This window comes from Erinaceus europaeus, chromosome 4 (assembly GCF_950295315.1).
Source record: "Erinaceus europaeus chromosome 4, mEriEur2.1, whole genome shotgun sequence".
NCBI lineage: Eukaryota > Metazoa > Chordata > Mammalia > Eulipotyphla > Erinaceidae > Erinaceus > Erinaceus europaeus.
The window spans coordinates 85951989-85968474 of record NC_080165.1 but is presented as its reverse complement, the minus strand read 5'-3'; the positions used below and the strand labels follow the sequence as shown (position 1 = coordinate 85968474).

Genomic DNA, 16486 nt, shown 5'->3' with positions numbered 1-16486 from the left:
ATATATATAATATATATATTTCCTCCCCCTTTCTACCCAAATGGTAACATGCTCTACACATTTTCCTGAAATCCTTTTTAATTTGAAATCAGTGGCCCGGGAGGTGACACAGTGGATAGGATGCTGGACTTAAAAGCATTAAGTTCCCTGTTCAATCCTTGGCATAGCATGTACCACAGTGATGCTCCAGTGTGTTCCTTCTCTCTCTCCCCCACCCTCTCTCTCTCACTGATAAATAAAATAAATCTTAACATTTAAATCTAGAATCAGTAATTCAATAGCTTAATAATTCCATTTATAAACTTTATATTAACTTCCTTAAGAATGCCTGACTTATGGCTAATAACAGTATTTGTAAAAGTTCGTGTTAATAAATCAACTACATCATACAATGCTGAGAGCAGTATAGGGCATTTGTAGCTAGATTAAAACAATAAAATGGTCTACAGGTAATTACAATGATGAATAAATAAAAGGGTTAAACTATAAAATAACTTCAAGTTTAAACTGAACATATAAAGGATTGTGAACTATTTAGTATTTGTCTCATAAAAACAAGAGATACTAGTTGTGGTAAAGAGATAACTGAGACCAAATTTTGTTAACAAAAAGTTTATAATTTAAAAAGTAAAAGTCATGGGGTTGGGCAGTGGTGCACCTGCTAGAGCATACATGTTATCATGTACAAGTATCCAGGTTCAAGTCCCCAGACCACACATGTGAAGGGAAGCTTCACAAGTGGTGGAGCAGGGCTGCAGATACCTCTATTACTTTCTATTTCACCTTACCTCTCAATTGTTGCCTCTATTTAAAAAAAAAAGGAACAAGAAAGGCTTCTGGGAGTAGTGGACTCGCTGTGCAGGCACTGATTCTCAACAATAACTCTAGTTGCATAAAAAAAATGAATTAGAAACTGATACCAAGAAATGGAAAGACATCTCATGCTCATGGATTGGAAGAATAAATATCATCAAAATGAATATTCTCCCCAGAGCCATATACAAATTTAATGCAATACCCATCAAAGTTCCACCAAGCTTCTTTAATAAGAGAATAGAATAAAAACTACAGTCATTTATCTGGAACCAGAAAACACCTAGAATTGCCAAAACCATCTTGAGGGAAAAAAACAGAAGTGGAGGCATCACCCTGCCAGATCTCAAACTATATTAAAAGGCCACCATCATCAAAACAGCCTGGTACTGGAACAAAAATAGGCACACAGACCAGTGGAACAGAACTGAAAGCCCAGAAGTAAACCCCCACACCTATGGATATCTAATCTTTGATAAGGGGGCCCAGAGTATTAAATGGAGGAAGGAGGCTGGGAAAACTGGGTTGAAACATGCACAACAATGAAACTGAACCACTTTATCTCACCAGAAGCAAAAGGTCCATTCAGATCAAGGACCTGAATGTCAGACCAGAAACTATCAAGTACTTAGAGGAAAACATTGGTGGAACATTTTCCCACCTAAACCTCAAGGACATCTTTGTTGATTCAAACCAAATTGCAAGGAAGACAAAACCAAAAACAAATCAGTGGGACCACATCAAATTGAAATGCTTCTGCACAGCCAAAGAAACCATCACACAAAGAGACCTCTCACAGAATGGGAGATCTTCACATGCCATACATCAGACAAGAGAATTAATAACCAAAATATACAAGGAGCTCAGAAAACTTAGCAACAAAAAAGCAAATTACCCCATCCAAAACTGGGCAGAGGATATGAACAAAACATTCACTACAGAGGAGATCCAAAAGGCTAACAAACACGAAAAATTGTTCTAGGTCGCTGATTATCAGAGAAATGCAAATTAAGACAACACTGAGATACCACCTCACTCCTGTGAGAATGGTATAGATCAAAAACGACAGCAGCAACAAATGCAGGAGAGGCTGTGGGGACAGAGGAATCTTTTGTGTTGCTGGTGGGAATGTAAATTGGTCCAGCCTCTCTGGAGAGCAGCTTGGAGAACTCTCACAAGGCTAGACATGGACCTTCCATATGACCCAGTAATCCCTCTCCTGGGGATATACCCCAAGGTCTCCATAACACCCAACCAAAAAGGTATGTGTACACCTATGTTCATAGCAGCACAATTCATAATAGCTAAAACCTGGAAGCAACCCAGGTGCCCAACAACAGATGAGTGGTTGAGAAAGCTGTGGTATATATACACAATGGAATACTACACAGCTATTAAGAACAATGAACCCACCTTCTCTGACCCATCTTGGATGGAGCTAGAAGAAATTATGTTAAGTGAGCTAAGTCAAAAAGATAAAGACAAGTACGGGATGATCCCACTCATAAACAGAAGTTGAGAAAGAAGATCTGAAAGGGAAACTCAAAGCAGGATCTGACTAAATTTGTAGTAGGGCACCAAAGTAAAAAACCTGGGTGGAGGGCAAGGGTAGATGTTCAGCTTCATGGGGTGGGGGGGGGGGAAGGGGGTGGGACACAGTCTTTTGGTGGTGGGAATGGTGTTTATGTACACTCCTATAAATTTGTAGTCATAAAAAAAATGGTGAAGGCAATGAGATAGCTCATTTGGTATGGGACATGCGTGAGGATCTGACCCAAACACTGGTACCATATGAAAGTAGCATGGGGGAGTTGGGTGGTAGCGCAGTGGGTTAAGTGCATGTGGCGCCAAGTGCAAGGACGAGCTTAAGGATCCAGATTCAAGCCTTCAGTTCCCCACCTGCAGGGGCGTCACTTCACAGGCTGTGAAGCTGGTCTGCGTGTGTCTATCTTTCTCTCCCCCTCCTCTCTCCATTTCTCTCTGTCCTATCCAACAACGACAATAATAACTACAACAATAAAACAACAAAGGCAACAAAAGGGAATAAATATTAAAAAAAAAAAAAAACAACTAAAGTAGAAGGGACAAAACCAGGGGGAAGATCCACAGATAGCAGTCATACTATGCTATCTTTTTTCTTTTTTTGGTTTTTGCCTCCAGGGTTATTGCTGGTGTTCGGTGCCTGCACTGCGAATCTACTGCTCCTGGAGGCCATTTTTCCCATTTTGTTACCCTTGTTATTTTTGTTGTCATTATTATTGTTGTCATTGCTGTTGTTGTTGGATAGGACAGAGAGAAATGGAGAGGAGGAGAAGACAGAGAGGGGAGAGAAAGATAGACACCTGTAGACCTCCTTCACCCCTTGTGAAGCACCACCCCCTGCAGGTGGGGAGCCAGGGACTGGAAGCAGGATCTTCACGTGGTCCTTGCACTTTGTGCCATGTGTGCTTAACCTGCTGTGCTAAAAGCCCAACCCCCTCTTTTTTCTTAAACAGGGGAGTCGGGCGGTAGCACAGCGGGTTAAGCACACGTGGTGCGAAGCGCAAGGACCGGCATAAGTATCCCGGTTCAAGCACCCGACTCCTCACCTGCAGGGGAGTCGCTTCACAAGCGGTGAAGCAGGTCTGCAGGTGTCTGTCTTTCTCTCCCCCTCTCTGTCTTCCCCTCCTCTCCATTTCTCTCTGTCCTGACAACAATGACTACAATAATAACCACAACAATAAAACAACAAGGACAACAAAAGGTAATAAAATAAATATAAAAAATATTTTAAAAAACAACAAAACAACAACAACAAAACTGATCACACGCAGTGGGATTGCACATCTACAAGATCCCAGGTACATATACACAGACACTAAACAAAAGCTGATAAAACAGTTAACTTGGATAGTGTAGTGCTTTGCGATGTGCTTGATCTAGGTATAAGCCCAGCCTTCATACATTAAAAGAAGCTTTGGTGCTGTGGTCTCTAACATTGCTTCTTTTTTTTTTCTTTTCTCCAGGGTTATTGCTGGGCTCGGTGCCTGCACCAAGAATCCATTGCTCCTGGAGGCCATTTTTCCCCTTTTGTTGCCCTTGTCGTTGTAGCCTCACTGTGGTTATTATCATTGCCATTGTTGTTGTTTTTCGCTGTTGGATAGGACAGAGAGAAATGGAGAGATGAGGGGAAGGCAGAGAGGGGGAGAGAAAGATAGATACCTGCAGACCTGCTTCACCGCCCATGAAGCAGGTGGGGAGTCGGAAGCTCGAACCGGGATCTTTACGCCGGTCCCTGTGCTTTGGGCCACAAGCGCTTAACCCACTGCACCACCACCCGACCCCCTAACATTCTGTTTCTGTCTCTCTATCTGAAAGAAGGAAGGGAAGAAATAAGGAAGGAAGGGAAGAAAGAAGAGTGAAGTGAGGTAGTATACAAGTAACGCAGTCAGACATACATACTTGAGCCGTGGAAAAAAACAACAACACAAGATCCCAGAGATTCAAAGGAAAGTCCAATGATATCTAATTCATACAAAAGCACAAACTACTTGAAGGCAGAACTGGACACCTGGCAGATATCCTGGATTTAGACTGTTCATTTAGAACAAAAGAATGGAGGCCGAAGTTTTAGTCAGATACATAGCTGAGAGGACTTTCTAAATAGTTTTTAAAGAACAGAATTTTTTTTAACAGGAGATGAAAAAGGAGGTCATTCTTGATGGAATAACTAAAATAAGCAAAAGTGAAGCAGTAAGAGTGTACCGGGCATGCAAAAGAAAGGACAAAACAAGACTTCCAACAGAGTCACTACACAGAGAAAATTAGGATGTATGACTGCACAGGAAGGATGAATACAGCTGTCTTTAAATATTAATAAGAATACAGCTTCCATTTAATTATTCCATAGAGAATCTATCACAAGGCTTTAATCAGTCTGTTAGAAGACAAGGGGGAAGAGTGGGCTCAGGAGATTAAAACAAGCAGAATCTTATGACACAGTTCTATCTTGTTCCAGAAAACACTTGAAGTGCCTGATGGTAAGTATATATGAAACAAAAACAGCAAAGAATATAAAACCACACTGGTCAAGAAAAATGATGTGTTTATATGTAGTAAGAGAGACAGAATACAGATACAAAGCTTTTTTTTTTTTTCCATCCAGGGTTATTGCTGGGCTCAGTGCCTACATTATGAATAAACTGCTCCTGGGGCCAATTTTCTTTTTCTTTAATTGGATAGGACAGAGAACTTGAGAGAGGGTGGGGAGACAGAGAGGGAGAGAGAAAGTCAGAAACTTGCAGACCTACTTCACCACTTGTGAAGTGACTCCCCTGTAAGTGGGTAGCCAGGGGCTCTAACCAGGATCCTTGAATGGGTCCTTGCGCTTTGTACTATGTGCGCTTGACCTGGTGCACTACTGCCCGACCCCCAGACACAAAGTTCTTAAACTATACAGAAGTTTTAGAAATAGAAAATTTGATCCTAGCAACCCAAGCACAAAAGCAAGATATGGTCCATTCATTTTTGCTGAAAAGAAAACCACACAACACACTTCTTCAGTAATGATAAATTTTGTGCAGTTAGTATCAAAGAAGGAAAGGAACTCTGTAGGTAATAGGTAATAGGCAATATGCAGCGGGCAAGATGGTAAGAAAGGTAAAGGTATAAAGAGAAAATAAGTATCGAGCCAGAGGAATAGTTTATAATGTGCCTTTATATAATGGAAAGACCTTTAGAAAAAGTTGCATCCGGAGGCTGAGCAGTGGCACACCAGGTTAAGTGTACATAATAGGAAGCACAAGGACCCACACAAGGATCCTGGATCAAGCTCCAGTCTCCCCACCTGCAGAGAGGTCGCTTCACGTGCAGTGAAGCAGGTTTACAGGTGTCTATCTTTCTCTCTCTCTCTCTCTCTTTCCTTTCTCTTTCTCTCTCAATTTCTCTGTGATATCCAATAAAATGGAAAAAATGGGTGCCAGAAGCAGTGGATTCATAGCGCTGGCACCGGGTCCCAACGATAACCCTGGAGGCAAAAAAAAAGTTTTATCTGTGTTGGTTTAATATATGAAGTGGATATATAAAGTTTAATAGTGAAAAAATTTATTTTATTATTCATTTTGAAAGTACAGAGAAAATTTGAGAGGAAAGAGGGTAGAGAGGGAGAGTAACAGAGATACCTGCAGACCAAGTGATGTTTTCCCCCTTGTAGATGGAGACTGGGAGTTTGAACTCAGGTCTTTGCGCATGGTAATATGTGCACTTAACAAGGTGTGCATGCCTGGCCCCCTCAATATACTTTTTAAAAAAACTTGATACTCCTATCTTTTCGTTTTTAACCAGTGTCCTGCTTGACTCTAGTTTATGATGGCTGCAAGATCTGAACTTGGAATCACTGGGGCCTCAAAACATGAACATCTGCTTCAATGCCAATGGCGGTATCTCCTAGTCCTACTTCTAAATATTTAAATAATGAATTAATAGTTTCTAGTCATAATCTTTAAGAGACATGTAGAATATTAAGAATAGTCAAGATGGTAGCAGTCAATGAAAAATAAATTTACCACTTAAGCACAGGGTTAAAATTTCTTGGGTACTTACCAATTTTGTTACTTCTTGAGTGCCTTAGTGGTGGATCCTCAGTTATTTGTTGCTTGAGTTTTTGAAGATATTTTTCAGCCAAATATTTAAAAACTAGAATAAAAATATTTAAATCCTACCAGGTCAGTATGATTTCTGCTCTTAAAAGCCCTCATTCAGTAAATTTTACATCATTCAGTAAATAAATCTAAAGATACACTAGATGTGTACAATCTACTTGAGAAAAAAAATCAACCGTTAAAAAGTATTTGAGTAGGAGTCGGACAGTAGCATAGCAGGTTAAGCGCATGTGGTACGAAGCACAAGGACCGGTGTAAGGGCCCTGGTTCAAGCCGCCCTCCACCTGTAGGGGGATTGCTTCACAGGTGGTGAGGCAGGTCTGCAAGTGTCTATCGTTCTCTCTCCCTCTTTGTCTACCCCTCCTCTCTCCACTTCTCTCTGTCCTATCCAACAACAATAACTACAGCAACAATAAAAAACAACAAGGGCGGGAGTCGGGCGGTGTCGCAGTGGGTTAAGCGCACGTGGCGCACAGCGCAGGGACAGGCATAGGGATCCCGGTTCGAGCCCCCGGCTCCCCACCTGCAGGGGAGTCGCTTCACGGGCGGTGAAGCAGGTCTGCAGGTGTCTATCTTTCTCTCCCCTCTCTCTCTGTATTCCCCTCCTCTCTCCATTTCTCTCTGTCCTATCCAACAACAAAGCAACGTCAACAATGGCAATAATAACCGCAACGAGGCTGCAACAACTAGAGCAACAAAAAGGGGGAAAAAATGGCCTCCAGGAGTGGTGGATTCATGGTGCAGGCACCGAGCCCAGCAATAACCCTGGAGGAAAAAAAAACAAAACAAAACAAGGGCAACAAAAGGGAAATAAATATTTTTAAAAAAAATTTTAAAAAGTATTTAAGCAGTACCTGAGAAGTACAATGGTAATACTCAAAATACACAATGATTTTTATTACTAAAAAGGGAAATACTTGAGTCACTGGAATTTCAGTATCAGGTACTTGAATAGTAATTAATAATCAGAAACTCTTTCCTCTCCTGGGTCAACTAGGAATACCAAAGGAGAACACCTGGGACCGCAACAAAGCAGGACTAGAACGATTTCAGGAACCCACCAAACCACCAGTGAGTGCAAACACGTGGGGCTGGAGGATAGGGAGGAGCCTAAGGAGAGATAGAGTGGCTGGTAATAGTCCAGCAGTTTACCAGTTGAAGCACCACCTCCAGTCTGTTTTACCAACAAAAAGACTGCTGAATGAAGGAGAGGACCCCCTAAGACTCACCAAATGCAACTGCGAGTCTCTATTGCTACTACCCTCAGAGGCTAGAGCAGCAGGGGGGAGGCCCTGTGCTGACATCCAGGGAACAGAGAACTAACCAGGAAACTCAGGAGAAGATCTATAGCCCAGTAGTCTAGTGGTGGGACTCTACAGTGGGAGCATTTCCACATTGTTCTGATCAGAACATGGTGAATAACTGCCTCAGAACCTACAGACTAATAAATGGGACTTATTTAGAAACACACAGGGCCCAGCAGTGCTGCCTCACTTGGCAGAGAAGCTGAATTAAACCCGGAGATTTGGATCCTTGGGGTGTGAGAGTCTCTTTGAATAACACTGTGCTATCTTTCCCTCACCCTGCTTTATCTCTTGGTCAGGAGTGAGGGATTAAGCTAAGAAGCATACTTATAGTTTAAAAGCCCTAGGCTCCCATAGCCTACAGGGAAGAAAAAGAACAAAAGAGGCTTTTAAAAGCCTCTGTAGATCTAACTCAGAGATTGAAATAATACTGAAATAATGGTTAATTTCCACAGATGTAAACCCTTTAAGTACCTTACTTAGACACAAGTCAATCCAGGCAAGAATGGTAAGTAATTTGAAAAATACTGAGAGAGGGACCTCATATCATGCTATATAAAATGGTTAAATCAACAAGAAGAAATATTGGAGAAATGAGCCAGGACAAGAGTACAACTAAAAGCCCCCCAAAGGATGAACTACAAAATAGTGAGGTTGACACCCAAATGCCTGTTAAGGAAATAGTCACAGGAGTGAGTAAAGAGTTTGAAAGAATTGTCATCAGAAATACAGAAACAACAAATGAGTCTCTGGAAGAAAACACTAACTATCTCAAGGTTATTAGAGAGCTGAAATCTGAAATAGATGAGCTAAGAACATAACTAGCTGAACAAGCTAAAACAGTATCAGAACAGGGTAAAAAAATAGATGCACACCAAAAAACAGTAGAGGGAAAAGAGAATAGCATAAATGAGGCTGAAGACAGAATTAGCAAGATTGAGGACAAATTAGAAACAACTAATATAGAACTAAGAGATCTCAAAAAGAGATTAAGAGATACTGAAAACAAAAACAGAGACCTATGTGATGACTTCAAAAGAAATACACATTATTGGCTTACCAGAGGAAGAAAGAGAGGGAGGGGAAGCAAGCATTTTTTAGGACATAATAGCTGAGAACTTCTCTAGTCTAGACAACATCAAAGACATAAAGGTTCAAGAAGCCCAAAGGGTCTCAAACAGAATTAACCCAGACTTAAAGACACCAAAACACATCATATTTAAAATGGAAAGGAATAATGAAATAAATGAAAGAGGAGACATCACAACAGACACTGAAGAAATTCAACATATCATGCGAGGCTTCTATGAACAATTATGCCACCAAGCTACAGAACCTGGAAGAAATGGATAATTTCCTAGATACCTACGAACTTCCAAAATTAAATGAAGAGGAACTAGATAACATGAAAAGGCCCATCACACCTAATGAAATTGAAACAGCTACCAAAAACCTTCCCAAGAATAAAAGTCCTGGACCAGATGGTTTTACAAATGAATTCTACAAAAACTTCAAAGAAAAACTAATACTTCTACTTTAAAAGTCTTCCAGAAGATTGAAGACACTGGAATACTCCCTGCCAGTTTCTATGAAGCCAACATCACTCTGATACCAAAAGCAGACAGGGACACAACCAAAACAGAAAACTACAGACCAATTATCTCTGATGAACACAGATGCTAAAATATTGAACAAAATTCTAGCCAACTGGATACAGCAGTATATCAAAAAGATTGTTCATCATGACCAAGTGGGGTTTATCCCAGGCATGCAAGGTTGGTTTACTATATGTAAATCAATCAATGTGATCCACTACATCAATAAAAGCAAGAGCAGGGGGTAGATTGCATAATGTTTATACAAAGAGACTCTCATGTTTTAGGCTCCAAAGTTCCGGGTTCAATCTCCTGTACCATCATAAACCAGAGCTGAACAGTGCTCTGGTGTTTCTCTCTGTGTCATCTCTCTCTTCATCTCACTCAAAAAAAAAATTACATATTAAAAAAAAAGCAAGAACAAAAACCATGTGGTCAATAGATGCAGAGAAAGCCTTTGACAAAATCCAACATCTCTTTATGATAACAAACACTACAAAAAATAGGAATAGATGGAAAATTCCTGAAGATAGTGGAGTCTATATATAGGAAACCTACAGCCAGCAGCATAGTCAATGGTGAAAAACTGGAAGCATTTCCTCTCAGATCAAGTACTAGACAGGGATGCCCACTATCATCATTACTATTCAACACAGTGTTGGAAGTTCTTGCCATAGCAATCAGGCAGGAGTAAGGAATTAAAGGGATACGGACTGGAAGAGAAGTCAAACTTCCCCTATTTGCAGATGGCATGATAGTATACATAGAAAAACCTAAAGAATCTAACAAGACGTTTTTGGAAATCACCAGGCAATACAGTGTCAGGAAATTGTTAAGCCAGCCCCCCCCCCCCCCCGTTCCACCCTGCGTTCCTGATACTATGGCCTATCTACATAATCATTGTTTTGCCTGAGAGATCCCCTCCCATTCCATTCCTTTGATCTATCTTCTTTCTGCCCTTGGGACCCTCCCTGCCTCCAGGGTATTAATTAATCCCACCAGTTAAAACCCTTGCAACAGTTGCTAAGGAAGTTTCTACCATCCCAGTCCCCTTTTGCCTTTCTCCACGCCCTTCCTAGCCATTTCCGTTTCCGACTTGCCACTTCCAGGTCTATCCTACAAAAGCATTGCCTCTCTTATCAATAAAGACATTGCATTGCCACTCCACCAAGAGTTTGAGTCATCTCTCCCGCTTCGCTGAGTGAGTAGCAGCCCAGGCTGGCTCCGGTCCAGTTCTTTCCAACCCAGAGAGTACGCGCCCGGGAAGAGGCACTTCCATGCTAGCCTGGCAATACAGTAAGGTGTCAGGCTACAAAATTAGCATTCAAAAGTCTGTGGCATTCCTCTATGCAAATACTACGTTAGAAGAAGCTGAAATACAGAAATCAATTCCTTTTACTATAGCAACAAAAACAAGAAAATATCTAGGAATAAACCTAACCAAAGAAGTGAAAGACTTGTATACTGAAAATCATGAGTCACTACTCAGGGAAATAGAAAAAGACACAAAGAAGTGGAAAGCTATTCCATGTTCATTGGTTGGAAGAATTAACATCATCAAAATGAATAGACTACCCAGAGATATATACAAATTTAATGTTATCCCCATCAAGATCCCAACCACATTTTTTAGAAGAATAGAAAAAATGCTACAAATGTTTATCTGGAACCAGAAAAGACCTAGAATTGCCAAAACAGTCTTGAGAAGAAAGAACAGAACTGGAGGCATCACACTCCCAGATCTCAAATTGTATTATATGGCTGTTGTCATCAAAAGTGCTTGGTACATGTTCATGAATAGACACACTGACCAGTGGAATAGAACTGAAAGCCCAGAAGTAAGCCCCCACACCTATGGACATCTAATCTTTGACAAAGGTACCCAAACTATTAAATGGGTAAAGCAGAGTCTCTTCAACAAATGGTGTTGGAAATAATGGGTTGAAACATGCAGAAGAATGAAACTGAATCACTGTATTTCACCAAATACAAAAGTAAATTCCAAGTGGATCAAGGACTTGGATGTTAGACCACAAACTATCAGATACTTAGAGGAAAATATTGGCAGAGCTCTTTTCTGCATAAATTTTAAAGACATCTTCAATGAAACAAATCCAGTTACAAGGAAGACTAAGACAAGCATAAACCTATGGGACTACATCCAATTAAAAAGCTTCTTCACAGCAAAAGAAACCACTACCCAAACCAAGAGACCCCTCACAGAATGGGAGAAGATATTTACATGCCATATATCAGACAAGAGGCTAATAACCAAAAAATATAAAGAGCTTACAAAACTCAACAACAAGAAAAGAAATAACTTCATCTAAAAATGGGGAGAGGCCATGAATAGAATATCCAAAAGGACAAGAAACACATGAAAAAGTGCTCCAAGTCTTTATCAAAGAAATGCAAATAAAGACGAGATACCACTTCACTCCTGTGAGAATGTCATACACCAGAAAAGATGCATTGGAGTAGGGCACCAAAAACCCTGGTTTGAGGGTGAGGGTGGATGTTCAGCTTCACAGGGTTGGGGGGAGGAGGGGTGGGACATAGTCTTTTAGTGGTGGGAACGGTGTTTATGTACACTCCTATCAATTTGTACTCACATAAATCACTAATTAATATGAGAGGGGAAAATTTGATTTTTTTCTCTGTTCTTAACTTTCTTAAACTGGAAAATATTAAACAATTTAAGGTTATCATAAATATCTAAAAAAAATACCCACATGATACACACTCACATATGCATATAGTTAGATTTTAAGGATCAAAAACAAAATAAAAGCCTCCTTTGTGTTTTGCTGTGGAGAAAAACTGAAATAAGAACTCTAACTCAAAGAAGCATTAGGTATTTAAATTTACTTAGTGATAGGTGACAAAAAAAAAAAAAAAAACTGTGGATGGGCTGGTTGGTGGCCACCTGGTTAAGTGCATACATTACAGTGTGCAAGGACCCAGGTTCAAGCCCATAGTGCCCACCTGCAGGGGCAAAGCTTCAGGAGTAGTGAAGTAGGGCTGAAGGTGTCTCTCTGTCCCTCCCTGTCTATCTCTCCCTCCCCTCTCATTTTCTCTCTGCCTCTATCGAATAAATGAATACATTAAAATAAAATTAAAAAAAGAAAACTGATCTCATTACAAAAGTAATTTCTGGATATAATAGAAAAAAATAAGCAGGGCTGGGTGGTGGTGCACTTTGTTAGTGTACGTGTTACAATGAGTAAGGACCAGGGTTCAAGCTCTACCCATCCCCTGCCATCCCCAGTAGGGGGAACACTTTACAAGCAGTGAAGCAGTCTCTCTCTTTCTATGTCCCCCACATCCTTCTCAGTTTCTATTGTTATCCAAAAATGAACAAAACAAACATTTAAAACATTAAAGAAAAACATAAGCAAAAACAAAATTTCTGCAACTGGTTATTTTTTATAATAGCAATTTACCTTCATTCACATTTAGATCTTCTTTTACTGATGTTCTGTAGAATCTTAGCTTTAACTTTTTTGCCAGTGCCTCCGCCTCCTCACTACACATTGATTAAAAGAAGAAGGAGAGCTTATGAAGGTACCCTCTAATAGCTTGCATTTACAAATCACTTTAACAAATTCTGTGTATGACAACAGCTATTAACAGAACTTATTGTTTAAACTTACTGCACCATAATATAAAACGTATGTGACCATTATACTGTATACCTAAAATTAATGTCATTTATCAGTTACCTCATTTTAATAATAAAACAATCAAAACATAGATACATATCAATCACTTTTATTACATTAACTGAACACAGTTTGGTGGGAGAATGTAGGTATCAAACATGAAAGATGGTTGTACGGCCAGTAATGCTGTATTTCCCAGCCCTATTTCCATCCCACAGAAGTTGAATTTAACTGTGAATACTTGTGGTTCTTAGCCACTAGATTCTGGTTTGATCTATTATATAGCAACAAATACGGAATATAGCAACTATGAAAGCTATATTTTTCAATTCTTGGGTTGGATTTTTAGATTTTACTACTCTCAGACCAACCACTGTGGCCTGTGAGGTGGCAGAGTGAAGACAGCATTGAACTTGTAAGCACGAACTCCTTAGTTTGAGTCTCAGAAATTGCATGTACAATAGTAATGTTCCTGCTCTTTACCTAAGTAAACAAACACCAATCACTAAACTATAATGGTAAATAGATATTTTTCCAGAATCATATTCTAGCCTTAAAATAGCTATCACTTCCCTTTAATATGGTTTTCTCCCTTATATTATTTTTCTCTCTTCTTTTTCTTTTTCTTAAATATTTATTTATTCCCTTTTTTGTTGTCCTTGTTTTTTTGTTATTGTTATTATTGATGTCGTTGTTGTTGGATAGGACAGAAGAAATGGAGAGAGGAGGGGAAGATAGAGGGGGTAGAGAAAGATAAGACACCTGCAGACCTGCTTCACCACTTGTGAAGCGACTCCCCTGCAGTTGGGGAGCTGGGGGTTCAAACCACAATCCTTACGCCTGTCCTTGCACTTTGTGCCACATGCACTTAACCTGCTGCACTACTGCCCAACTCCCTCCCTTATATTCTTTTTTTAAAATTTTTAAAAATTTTCGCTTTTATTTCCCTTTTATTACCCTTGTTTTTTTTTTGTTGTTGTAGTTATTATTTTTGTTATTGATATCGTGAGAGAGTCAGGAGGTAGCGCAGTGGGTTAAGAGCACATGGCGTAAAGTGCAAGGACGGACATATGGATCCTGGTTCAAACCCCTGGCTCGGTCAGAAGAGACACTATGGTCTGGTAAGATACCACAATGGTTGTACAACAGACTTTCATGTCTAAAATCTGGAGGTTGAGATTGAATCCATGGAACCAGTAGAAGCCAGAGTTGAACAGTATTCTGGGGTCACTCTCTTTATGTCAGCATCTCTTTTTCTCTCTCCTTAAAATAAAAGTAAACAAGAAAGTGGCACACCCAGTTGAGTGCATGTTACCATACACAAGACCAAGGTTCAAGCCTCCTGTCCCCACCTGTAAGGGGGGATGTTTCATGAGCAGCGAAGTAAGTCTGAAGGTTTCTCTCTTTCCTCTCCCCATCCCCTTTCAATTTCCCTTTTTCCTATCAAATAAAAAGGAAGTACAATAAAATCTTTTAAAAAATATTTATTCCCTTTCATAGCCCTTGTTGTTTTATTTTTGTAGTGATTATTGTTGTTATTGGATAGGACAGAGAGAAATGAAGAGAGGAGAGCAAGACAGAGATGGGGAGGAGGTGGGGAATCGGGGGCTTGAACCGGGATCCTTACGCCAGTCTTTATGCTTTGCGCCACCTGCGCTTAACCTGCTGCACTATAGCCCGACTCCCAAAATAAGATCTTTTAAAAGAGGGAGGGAGAGAAAAGAGGGGAAGGGAGGAGAGGAGAGAGGGAGGGATGGGAGACAGAGAGAGATAGGGAGAGGGAGATGGTAGCTCCTGCCTAGCTCTCTCTTTGACCATATATTAGGGAAAGCCAGTTGTCATGCTGTGAGAATATTCAAGTGGCCTATGTGGGGAAAAAAATCCTAAGGTGAGGAGCAAAGGTCTCCTGTTAACAGTCAAGTGAGCAAATCAGCCTGAAAGTAAATCCTTCTGCTCCACTTAAATCTTTATATATAAGTATAAAGCCTGGCCAACATCTTGATTATATCTTCATGAAAAACCCTGAACTTAACCAACTCATACCCAGATTTCTAGCCTACTGAAAATGAATTTAACTGTGAATATCTGAGTTTTAGCCACTATGTTTTGGGCTGATTTACTATATAGTAACAGCTAAAGAGTATAAGAAAATATTAAGAAATAAATAAAAACGGAGCAAAGATGGGGCAAGGAAATGGTTTAGTGGTAGAATGCCACCTGCCTTACATATGGAAGATGCTGAGTTTAATCTCCAGTACTATATGAAAGTGGCAGAGACAAAAGCAAAACAACAACAAAAAACTGAGATAACTCCATGGATGGTGCAAGCAGTCTTTTGCTTGTGTGCAAGCTTTCCTTCTTGCTCTTTCTCAATCATGAAAATAAGTCAGTGATAAAACTTGGGTCAGAGAAGTGCCTTAGCATTACAGTACATGTGTAAGACCCTGGATTTGATCTCTGACACCGCATCTAAAAAAAAGGGGTGGGGGGAGCGGTAATGGAGTGGGTTAAGTGCAAATGGCACAAAGTGAAAGGACCAGAATAAGGATCCTGGTTCCAGCCCTCAGCTCCCCACTTGCAGGGGGGTCGCTTCACAAGCAGGGAAGCAGGTCTGCAGGTGTCTATCTTTCTCTCTCCCTCCCTGTCTTCCCCTCCTCTCTCCACATCTCTCTGTCCTATCTAACAATGACAACATTAATAACTACAACAAGAGAGCACTTCATAGTGCAGGCACTGAGCCCCAGAGAGAACCCTGGAGGCAAAAAAAAAACAACCCCACAATCAAAAACAAAACAAAACAAAAAAGCAGTAATTTTCAAAGCTAGCATAATTAAGACCATAAGTAAATACTATTAGAAGTTATCTGAATGCTAAACAATGTTCTCATATTTGAGCACAATAGTTTGAATTATATAAAACAATATAAATCTGAATTTATTTACATTCATCAACACAGATGGTATTTACTCTAGATTTTTAAATATCTGGAGATGTTTTTCTTAATATCTGTAGTATATCTAGGTTTCACTTAACAAACAGAATTGGATTTGTGGTGCAAGGACTGGACTAGAATTCCTTTTTTTTTAAATTTTTATTTATAAAAAGGAAACAGTGACAAAAACCATAGGATAAGAGGAGTACAACTCCACACAATTACCACCATCAGAACTCTGTATCCCAACCCCTCCCCTGATCGTTTTCCTATTCTTTAACCCTCTGGCAGTATGGACCTAGGGTCTTAAAAGCATCTTCAAATTTATTCCTTGGAGCTAAGAGACGGTACACCTGATTTAGTGCACAGGTCCAACTGTGCAAGGACTTGGGTTCAAGCCCCAGTCCTGGCCCCTACCTGTAGGATGAACCTTTACAAACCATGAAGCAGTGTTACATTGTCTCTCACCTTTATCTCCTCCATTCCTTTTTGAGTTGGACCTATCTCTACTCAATAAACAAGTAAGATATTTACATTAATT

General features: G+C 40.1%; 1 protein-coding gene across 2 annotated transcripts in view; it reads right to left on the bottom strand.

The window, feature by feature from the left end:
• Positions 1-16486, bottom strand: part of RAB23 (RAB23, member RAS oncogene family) — a 51287-nt gene that overhangs the window by 2744 nt on the left and 32057 nt on the right. Inside the window, exons 5-6 of one of the 2 annotated variants that reach the window (XM_016185306.2) lie at positions 12795-12877; positions 6394-6486 (exon numbers count right to left, since the gene is read on the bottom strand). In XM_016185306.2, coding sequence (XP_016040792.1) covers positions 6394-6486; positions 12795-12877 — 176 coding nt within the window. The remainder of the gene's footprint in view (positions 1-6393; positions 6487-12794; positions 12878-16486) is intronic. The other variant, XM_016185308.2, reaches the window with a different exon arrangement.